Source organism: Eutrigla gurnardus, assembly GCF_963514095.1.
Source record: "Eutrigla gurnardus genome assembly, chromosome: 5".
Lineage (NCBI taxonomy): Eukaryota > Metazoa > Chordata > Actinopteri > Perciformes > Triglidae > Eutrigla > Eutrigla gurnardus.
Window position 1 is genome coordinate 9,333,071 of NC_139919.1, and position 11,391 is coordinate 9,344,461.

An 11,391-nucleotide genomic window follows, 5' to 3' on the forward strand; every position below is an offset into this window, starting at 1 on the left:
TTTAAAACAGTAAATCACTTTTAATTTAGTTCTCTCATCGGCAGGTGAGCTCATTTTAAACATGATGACGAATGAAGTGCATCGGTAGTAGAAGCCTAACAGGTTTGATACATGATTTGATACATGCTCCATTCAGATGCGTCCGTGAATCCACATATTACAAGCCAACATTACTCAAATAAAACCACGACAGTTCAGCTCTTGACCTGATAGAATAAAAAGATAAGACAGATCCATCGCTAGGTACAACGGTGGCAGCAATACACAGGATTGCCCAAGCAGTAAAGTACACGTTCCTTTAAGAAACAGGGAGAGAGAACGCGAAAAAAACCTAACCTCTGGGTTTTTTAATCCCCAATTCAAGTAGTATTTACCCTTTTTTCTCATGTGTTTGCGTGTGTCGATTTTGTTTCTTAATAAATTCAAGTTCAGCATGAAAAACAAAACGAAAAAAAAATGACAAAAGTCCAGATAATACATGTGTTGGTGGAGGAGACAAAGAAGACAGAAGGAAGTGATCGGTTGAAATAAAACAAGGAGTGACATTCTGGATTCCTCAGAGGGAAAGAAAAAGCAGCAGGAGAAAGAAGAAGAATCAGGAGGGAGGTGGTGGTGAGGAGGAGGAGGAGGAGGCAGTCACCTTTATGAGACAGATGTTGAGACTGGCTGTTGAATTCAGCAGGAGGTGTCGTGACGGTGAAAGCTCTCAATCAAACCTGCATCGACTACCAACAGAAATCCCTTCCAAATACAAGTACGCTCACATTTAGGAGAATAAGGAGGGACTAAGTCGAGTGTGTAGCAACCTAAACTTGGACTTGAAATGAACCACTCCTACTTATCCTAGCTCGTAGGTGTAGTGTAGAGAAGAAGGGCTTTTTGTTATATTTCAGGTTTGTCTAATTGGTTCCTGCTGCAGTAAATCAAAAACCACTCAGTTGAATCCAAATCGTAACCTAACTCTGGTTTGGGGCCCCCGGGCCTCACTGGCGCTGGGCAGAGTAGCGGCCCTCGCTGGGCCCTGCGCCCCGCCCGGAGCCAAAGCTGGGTTTCTGTGCCATGCCTCCGCGGGTGGGGGGGCCTCGGGGTCCTCCGCCGCCTCCTATTCGCTCCCTGGGACCACCGGGACCTCCTGGACCACGGGGCCTAACGTCCCGCCTGTCGCCCTCCCTGGCCGACCGGGTCTTCTTCTCCTCCACGTTCAGGCGTACGTCGCCTCTGAACTTGATGGGCTGAGGAGACGAGAAATGGTTTTTGGATTTCTCAAATATACAAACATCCAGGGAAGGTAAACATGAGGAAGGAAATGATAATTAGCCTGAACAGTTGTCTCACCCTGTTGCTGAGGATCTTCTGTACAGGTTCAGAGTCGTCAAACACCACGAAACCAAAGTTGGGTAGCTTCCCTCCACTGTTGATCCTCAGCTCCAGGACTGTACCGTACTCTGTGGACGAGACATGGTTTATTTACCACCACGCTTACAACGTATACTGCAACGTATGTTTGAAAGCTGCTGAACCAGCTTCATCGAACCCGACTTACGCTCAAAGAACTCCTTGAGCTCCGTCTTGTCCACGTCGTGGGGGACGTTCCCCACAAAGAGCTGCTGGGCGTCGGGGTACCTGACCACCCTGCGACCCTCGGACTCGCCCTGCTCACCCTCCCGAACTGAAACCAAAGAGATGTTGTGAGAATATATAGACTGCCTTATGATTGTTTTTTTATCAGTTTCCATTTCTTACAATAGCAGTAAGAACACCTAGAAACATGTTGGGTGTATTGTAGAAACATCTGCAAGTGATGTTATGTTGTGTTTTTTGTTTCCACTCTTGCTTGTGCCTGCCAGTTTCAGTATGTACGGGGGGGGGGGGTACCTGGTCTGGGTCCTCTGTGAACCGGCGGAGGACCTCCAGGCCTTTGTTCCCTCGGCCTCTGGTCTCTCTGTGGTCTCTGTGTTGCTGTCTGGGACTCTGACTTCACCTCCACTCGGGGCTGAAAGAGGCAACACACTTTTGTAAGAGAAAAAGAAAAGAGCAACTTTTCTGCAGTTGAGATTCATGAACTTGATGAAAATATTACGATCATCGTATTAAAAAGGTGCAGCCAGCAGGGGATGTTAGTTTGCCTGAGTAAAGACTAAGGCAATAAGACATCTTCTTTTGAGGAGAAGCCTGAGGACATTTCTGTGCTTCCTTAAAAGACTCCCTTCATCCTCAACATTGATCCGTTTCATCTCGACACAAACCACAAAACTAAAAAGCCTTAGTTGCCTGACGACTTACATCCAGACTTGTTCTTGTGAGTTTGAAGTGAGATTTACATTTGTCTGGGAGATCTCATTTCATGGAACCTACCGGTGCCGTGGGAGCAGCTTTGGCGTGTGAGGGGATGATTGGGGTTGGGACAGCCCCGCTGGGAGGGAGGTTCTTACTGGTGACGGACGCCCAGGAGAACGGCTGTGGGGAGACAACGTGGGAGACATTAAGTGCCGATGGACGAGGACAGAAAATAATTTCATCCTGGAAATATTACAGCAGTAATAAAAGAAGAGCAAGTGTTCAGTGATGCGTCGCATTGGTTTTCACACCTACCCTGTTTTCTTCTGGAGCGGCGGGGGTGGGTTCGGCGGGCACGGCGGCGGGTTCTGCGGTGGGAGGGGTGGCGGCGGGGCTCTTCTCTGTCTGGTCGTCGGATGCGTTTGTGTCAGTTTGTGTCTCCAGCGTCGTCTCCGGCTCCACCACTGCAGCCTCGACCTCCTTCTCCACCTCGGGCTCTGGTTCTGGACTCTCTGCTGCCGCTTCCTCGTCGTCGCCAGGGACCGTCGGCTCTGAACTACAAGTACGAGACTGTTAGGCGCAAATCTGCTGCTGGTGAACAACGGACATGAGCTGAGAATGCATCAGGCATGCATCTTCGTCAGGGATTAAAAAAGAAAAGAAAAAAAAGGAGGTTGATGCACAAACAGTTTTTTTATTTAAATGGTCCATTCTGCTACAGATGGAGTACCATTAATCTCCTTACTAAACAAAAATCATTAGTGTAACTTATACTATTATGTGCTTATTGCAACAATACAACCCTATAACTTTACCAACTTTAAAAAGGCTGGAAATATCAGGATCTAAGTGATCAAAAGAGTTACAATTATTTCAAACTATTTCATATTAAAATATATGACTGCACATCGGCTGCTATACTAATAAAGTCTATGGGTCACAAAAGGCTATAAAACTGAAATCATTATGTTATGAAAACGATGATCCCAAAATGCATAGAATAAAAAGTTGTATTGGGAGGAGTTTCAGTTAACTTAGTTCTACTTTGGCTCCATGCCAATGTAAACTTCTGGATTGTTTTATCCGGTTCTGCTTTGAAGCAGTCGTTTTATGGAGTTGGGCTGTTTGTTTTTTTCCTCATCCTGTATGTTGGATGCGTTCCCATTCACATACCCTACAGGACAAACGCCATCCTCTACTCTCTTGCCATTTAAAAAAACAAAAATTAGATCAGCACCAATCACCTAGTTGACCCATTTTTTATTTTGGCTGAAAGGTGACTAGTTTCCCGTCTGATGCATTTCAAATCCGAAAAAAGAGCTTCAAGAATTTACATCATTTCCATCGGTATATTTTCTTGCAGGTTGGACAATGGAAATACGAGATGAAGCCATATAAGGTCATACAAGCTTTGGGAACATACCAGGCTGTCGGGTCGTAGAAGGCAGCCGACTCCTCCGGAGCGATGTCAGGGGAGGGGACCCTCTCCTCCAGCTCCTCCACCTCATCCTCCGACTCTGAAAACACACAAACACGTTCAGAACAACAAACAGCATGTCTACCTCCTGCTGCTGCTGCTCTTCTAGTCAATTTAGGGCCCATTAAATGAAGCCTTTGTGTCCGCGCCAGACATCAAACACTGCGGTATTTAACTGGAACATCAAAGTACCTGAATGGTGATGCTACCGGGCAGATACATGTTGTGTATTCTATACAAGTACGATTGAGAAACTCATCTCTGTAACTTCAGTCATCTTTAGCGAAGATGAAAAGGAGTGAACAATCGATGTTTCAACTCACCTTCTGGAGGTTCGGAATCAGAGTCGCCGAACACCTCGTCCTGGTAGCGAAACACGTCGTTGTGGACGTAGAATTTGTTTGCAACGGTTCCCTGTTGGACAAACAAACGCGTTATACGTCCAGCTTTTGCTGCAAGAAAACCATCACTCAAGCCTCACATATGCATGAGAATATTCAGAGATGACAAACCTCAGGTGCCAGCACAAAGGTCTGCATGAACTTCCTCATGGGCTGCATGTTGTTAGACAGCTCGCCCATCACCTGCACCACCACGCCCTCGTTCAGGGTGGCGTGGGCGTCCACGTGCCTGATCTTGGTGTGACAGTCGCGGAAACTCAGAGCCATCACCCTCTTATGAATCTCCTGCAGAAAGAGGAGAGGAGGTTCCATAAAGATACTGCTTTTATCTTTGGACAATGTAAAACCAGTTCAAACTCAACCAGACTTCTTTATTCTGCACAGCTTTCAAAGCAGACTGTATATTAAGAGAAAAATAAAATAATGCAGGTGTTTTTTCAATATTAAATAAGCTGCTGCTGCCAGGAGATTTATACAACCTGTGTTTTTTCCTGCCAGCTTCTAGGAATTTAGAGGGTTTTTGAGTTTCATCGACATTGTGACCAGCTGCTCCGACTACTCCAAGTATATGTACTACTTTTGTCAGATTACCCTGTGTTTAATAATGTTATGACTAATTCTTATCACATCAGATATTATTGTTCATTATATGGAGAGCTGGGCAATAAGTTGAATATTAATTTTTTTTACAAACCGTCAATAATCGACTTTGCAACAAATATTGCACGGTTGACAATTGGTGCTTTTTAGAGTAATTTTTTTTAATCCTTCTTGCCCTTTCTCGGAAAGGACAACGTGAGAGTGAAGGGGGGGAGAGAGGGACAACACGGAGCAAGGGCCCTGGTCGGAATCAAACCCAAACACTGAGGACCAACTCTACTGACTGAGCTATAGCACCCCGACAACTGGTGCTTTAGGAAAATATTTACACAGTCAGATTGTTGATAAGTAATCTTCAGTAATGTAGATATAATGCCAGGGTGTTAAACGCAAATAGAAATACTAGATAAGTCTGGCAAGTTCAGGCAATGACATCACTTTACTGAAATGCAGCTTTTAAAAACAGGAAAAGATAACATAACCATATTCAAAAATCTAGGTCAATATCTCACCTCATGATCAATATAATAATTGATATGTTACCCAGCCATAATTAAGTCATGAGTAATGATATGGTCACCCTTTCTGCATACACATGTTTGCATTTAGGCGTTGCCAGTTCACATTCTTACTGCTCTTATTTGCTCATAGCCACTCAGTTAAGAGAAGATCCCTTTATATTCAGAAGGAATATGAAAGGGGATGTTATGGGGAAAAAAGACAATGTTCTCACATGGCCAAGAAATTCACTCGGGTATTTTAAAACATCCTTATAGCAGAGAGAACCAGAGACCGATAACCTCAACTGTCCTTTTTGGACAAAACGGCTTCAGGAAACAACTTTGCTTTCAGCTCTGTAGTTTTTCTCTCCGCTCAGTGTTTGTACGTGGGAGTTAAGTGCAGAATGTTAAGGAAATAACATTTTACCGGATGCTCTCTGCTGGGTAAAGCCTACTTACAGATTGTCCATAAACAGCCTCTACTGGTTTGCCGTTGTTGTCCAGGCCGCCGTGCACGTAGGAGGAGTTCTTTCCATAAAACCTGCGCAGAGAAAGACCAAAAGGTTAATTTGTCCCATGGAGGACGATTTGAACAGATGGGCTGCTCATACGTTCAACATTATGGAAACATTCTGAGGTTTCCGGTGGAAGCAATGGTCTTACCTGTGCAGGTAGTCGGGGGCCTGGTTCAGCAGTGTGTAATACTGTCGGACAAACTCTCGCCCGACCAGCTGGGCACTTGGCTTCTCCATCACCATTTCTTTGGTCAACTGGAAATCTCTGTGGAGATGAAGAGACGTTCTTGAAGGTGAATATGATTGCTTTAGTCGTACAATTAGTGCTGTTCATCAATCTGTTCAAGAGAAAACTCATGATTTTGAGAATTGATAAATTGTTGATTTATCAAGGAGGAATACAGGTTCCAGCTAATGAAAGGTTTCATGTCATTGAAAAATCCCTGAGCGTTGTTGCTGGTTTGTCATCTGGAGATATCAGCCTGAGTTCTGATGAATTGTAGATGGTCTTTTCCCCTTTTGGTCCTAATGACAAACTCCTGATAGTAAAAATAGTGACGTGTCTACTTCTATCCCCAAGAAATGGTCCTGAACAATGTTACCACATCAGTGGGAAGAACACTTGTCTTGTTCCAGCAACACTCTGAACTCCCATAGAGTAGACTACCAGTGGATAACGGGATGCTGTGACTACTGTTGTAGTAACCAACAAGCGGGAAATCCAGGGCTCAACGCTAACGTTTGCCAAGTTTCCATTGGCAAACATTTTGAGAAATTGGCCTCCACGTTAACTTATAAAAAGGGAAAGCAAAGAGCAAAAAAGGCTTAATCGGTATTAACTACATTTAATAATTTTCACATATGTGATTATTAAATATTGCTGTTGAAGTCAGAACTGGAACCAGACAATGCTGCATGTGTTTTAGTGTTTACTCGCATGGGCACCGGCATCCGTTTTAGAGAAAATGGTTAGGCAAATACAGATGAACTGTATAGCATTTTAATTACGCAAAATATAATTGTGTTTTCAGTGTGGACAACCCAAAGCTGATGCCGGTGCATGCCTGGCCTTTTGCATCTTTGGTGCTAGGAAAATTACTTTGAAGACACTTTGACCATCAGCCATAACACACAACACTGGGGCTGATCCAACCCGTGGTTGTCTGCGGTGTGAAATGTATTTGATCTGAATGAAAAAAACCTGAATGATTCTGATGAGTATCTGCGTGCACAGTCATGAAAACAGGATGCCCAGTTCAAAGATAAAACAAACCCAGACATTATCCATTAGTTTTTGGTCATTATCCATTAGTTTTCTGTCTTTTTTTTTTATATCCTGAAATTGCAATCATTGCATTTAAATGCCATTTTCAGATGGATCAGGTTCCTCTACTGCCTGAATCGTAGTCACAAATAAACCTAATGCACATTTAGAAAGCACACGCAGAATCTTTTTTTAAACTCTTTTTTTTTTAATCAAGGACATTGACATATATAATAGACTGTCTTTTTTTAAGGTCGGGTAATAGTTGGCCTTCAAACAGACAAAAATATGCAGTATATAATTTTATTCTGGTGCCTTTTCCCTTCGAAATGACCAACCTCTTCAGCGGACAACCAGTCAGTTGGAGGTCCTGTTTTGACGTATTTGAGGTTAATATCGTTGATGAAATCCACCAGTTAAAATCTGATGGGGCAGATGAATGACGCGATGTATAATCCATGGTAAACTTGACACACTTTCCTGACCTGAAATTGTCTTAAGAGTCACATCTTTATAGGGACATTTTGTTCCCTTCACTGATTCCACCCCCAAATGCATGCCTTGATAACATCAGGAAGAATGGTTTATGGCGATGTCCACTTAGTAGGCTGAAGCATGCATCAACAGACCCGCATTCTTCCGTTTCCTGTACATCTATATGTGGTCACTCGTGCTGCCATTAAATACAAGCAGCCACCTATATGAATATTTGCAGATGGCTGCTATTTGCTTGTCAGACTTGATGGATTGCTCATTCAAGGCAAGTTTCAAGTCTCTGCTAGCTTTTTAGAAAAATACAACAAGTTTGAATTGAAACTGAGTCCGCTTGATTGGTAAGAAAATAATGTAGGGGTGTGGTTGGTCATATTCCTTGTTTTGTTTTTTTTAACGTCAACAATCCAATGAATGACCAAAACCAGTCTCACCAGTCATCTCCAATCATGAATTTCCTGCAACAGTTAAGCACTGAACATTATAGAAACTGTTAAACAAAATCAAATAGTATATTGATCTGAACCATTTTCAGCTGCAGATTCTGTGCTTTGGTGCCACACAATGACTACAGCAGTGTCTGAACAATTGGCCAACCTTATGCTTTATACTTTACAGCACAAATAATCTGGTGAGACAGTAGTGCCAAGTTACCATGAGCAGTGGTAAGAAAACTAAAACATGCAACACCCACTTTCAGCAACCAGGGGGGCGAGTGCTCTCTACAGGACTATCTGCCACACCTGTCCACACAACCACGCCATCTGTTGTTCTGGCAACCACCACGCCACCATTACTGCATACATTAAGTGATCCAACAGTCTAAGCCAATCAATCCAATGAGAAGTAGCCCGGCTGAGCTGAAGGTGTGCTGGAATCTCACATCAAACGTTGCCAGCTAACATCGGGGGGCTTGGAGCGAGAATGGATCCAAGTTTATTTGAAGATATGAAGTGCATATAAGGGCATGCTACACCGCAGCAGCCACACCAGAAAGTAGCTAGTGTAAAAGTGCAAAGCATGGCATGCAGACAAAGGCCACGCCGTGCCCGCAGTGACGGTGCCGTTCACAGCATCGACCGGCCTACACACGCTCATCACCAGTCATGGCGGCTCCGCACGTCGGTGTGACTTTTTGGGCTTTGTCCGCCGACAGTTTCCAGATATAACCTGGGCTCAAATAGCACACTTGCTGACCCCCACCACGGAGCAAAAACCGTTGGACGAGCACACGGCCCCCTAACTAGGGCAGACACCGGCTATGGTTGCTTTCAGGTGCAGCCCCAACACGTGTCCCGGCCGGTCCTCAGCCACACGTCTCACCACCGCCGAGCTAGGCGAACCGGTTAGCCCGGTCAAAACGAGGAGAAAGACATGGAAGACCTGGGCGTTTGTCGCGAAAAGGAAAATTGGCTAGCAAGGCGGTTGGGGAGACAGGAAGGGAGGGAGTCACGACTGAATGAAAGCTCGAAGTGGGCAACACATGGTCGATGGGTAACTCCTGGATACCATAAGTGAAACCATGCAGGGATTCTGATGGCTATATCCCAACATTTACACATTGTAATATCTACTTAATCGCCTACTGGCATCCTCGAAAGCATTATCCGTCACAATAGTTGTTTAGTTAAGCCTGACCGCCATGCTAATGCCAAAGAATGCTAACAGCCATCATGTCCTCCCCAGGATGTAGACGGAGCCGCGAAAAACGACCCAGTTAATCTTCCACACTATATAGGTAACCATTTGCGTCTTTTCAACGAAACTCAATGATAGTTTATTTAAAAGAACAACTTACCAGCGGGTCAATTATCAAAAAAAATCGTCGATTTAGAAACAAGTGATTTCTTTGAATCACCTCAGCGGCAGCCAGAAACACTAGCGGCTTCACAACGTGCTGGAGTGCTCGGTTACCGGTTTCAGCGCCGCAACCGAACGTGACATCCCGCCCCTTACCAGACATACAGCCAATCAAATTGCAGCTTTGTGACTCATACACCAATTGTCGGCCCCACAGCAAGGGCTTCTAAATGACAGCCAATCCCGAAGCGCAGTGTCACTACCTGGATTTCTCAATGAAGCCAATCACGTTACAGTAATGGTTGAAGGTGCGATGGTTTCATCGGCTGGTGTCTACCGGTTGTATATTTGAGCTGAGTGGTGCACCGGAGACTTTTCCCCGCTGAGGGGCGACAACGCTTTACTCGGTGAACTGATTTAAATCAGAGAGAATGACTCATCACATTATGCAGACGTTTCCTTGTGTTTAAAGTGTCGAAGATAAGTAAGCGATGCCCCCTTATCTGCCAGGAAGCTCTCTTTTTTGTCACAATCAACTTCATCCGGATCCTAAAGATTCATGCAGTTACCCACTCTGTCCTCAGAGCCACGCAGCTCCCTGTCATTGGAGATCCAGCCCCTCCCTCCTGCCCTGCTTACCCCTTTTCCCGCCATTCTCATCACCTGACCACCTGCTCACCTTATTTCCATGATGAGTTTTGCAGTATATAGACCGGCCCATTTCCACACTGTCTTTGCCAGATTACCTGCAGTATCCCTTGGTGTCCTGTTCCTAATGTTTTATCGCTGCCTGTGTGCCTGTGAGCTTGCTTTTGGGTTGGAGCTTGCTGTTTGTCTGACCTATTTCATGCTCTAAAAGACAGCTGATGGTGCAGAATTTTCCTTAAAAGTCTTTCTCAGTCCAGTTGGAAGTGTGCTATGTTACATATTCCCAAATAAACTGGAATGACCATAAACCGGATACAGTGAATCAAGGGCCCAAGTGAGGGTGGAAAGAAATAACAAATAGGCTGGTACAGCTAGTGCAAAACAACCTCTTGAAACCTAAATCTGTTGATTATCAGGTGTCCTAAACCATAATTACATTGTCTGCTTTTCACAACGACAGTTTAATATTTGTTGTGCACAAAATGGACTGTTTTGGAGAGATAGCCATAATAAGTAATTGTGTCATTTGACATTTCTTTGTTTCCTCTATGCATCTGTGTTCAAGTGTACACAGCGTGCTACAAACAAACATGCCAAAGACTCTATATGGTAGCGTTTTAAAGTATATTGTGTGCAATTTGCACATAGAGAGTATTTATTTGGTGTGATGCAAAAATAAACCTTTGCATTTGTTTACAGTTTATACGAAGTGTTTGCATTTGCAAGAGATGTAATATGTTTTGTTTTTTTGTGCCTGGAGTTTCAGAAACCCTGTTAACTGTGTTAAAGCAACTTTAAAGCTGGGATCTTTCCTCGTGCTGTCGCCCTCTGCTGCAGGGAGACGTGCACAGCAGAACGCTGTTTGTTTAAATCTGACAAAGAAAGATGTCAAACTTTATGGGTTTGTGTATGAAATGTATCATCATGTCAACCAGAAAAGGTGGAACAAGCATGAGCAACATGCCTGAGAGTCCTGGTGTGTTTTTGATCCTAATTTCAAAATTCCAACTGTTTACAATGACGTCTCCTAGCAACAAAGAGATAAAAGACACTTTTAATGGACTCATATAAAAAGATCGGTATTTAGTTAGAGCCCCGGAGCGACCCGTTGTGCCCCCTCTGGTCAGAGAGAGGACAGAGCGTGAAGGAGGACGCACGGAGCTGCTGTGGCTGGGAGGAGGGGCTCGCGGCTTTGTGGACCAGGCTCGGCTGTTGTTTCACATTCTTGACACTGGAGTCTGGATGAGCAGGCGGGGATGGTAACAGGGTGCTCCGTCTCTCCCACGCCCGTCTCCCAGGGGACCATGAGCAGCTTAGTGCACAGCCAGCTCTCCAGTGTAACACGGTGACTTTATCTAACACAGCAGACACACATTCCAGCAGTAGGATCTACTGCTGGCTGGATGGTTCTTGGTTT

General features: G+C 44.5%; 1 protein-coding gene across 1 annotated transcript; it reads right to left on the reverse strand.

Moving 5' to 3' along the window:
* Window positions 1-9,420, reverse strand: g3bp1 (GTPase activating protein (SH3 domain) binding protein 1). The gene is made up of 12 exons (XM_084009111.1): window positions 9,325-9,420; window positions 5,919-6,033; window positions 5,715-5,796; window positions 4,267-4,440; window positions 4,078-4,168; window positions 3,701-3,794; window positions 2,593-2,833; window positions 2,356-2,457; window positions 1,876-1,993; window positions 1,544-1,669; window positions 1,336-1,445; window positions 1-1,232 (listed from the first exon to the last, which is right to left on the reverse strand). Exons 2-12 carry the CDS (start codon window positions 6,011-6,013, stop codon window positions 984-986), a joined length of 1,482 nt encoding a protein of 493 aa, XP_083865237.1. The 5' UTR covers window positions 6,014-6,033; window positions 9,325-9,420; the 3' UTR covers window positions 1-983.
* Window positions 9,421-11,391: the final 1,971 nt, after the last annotated feature.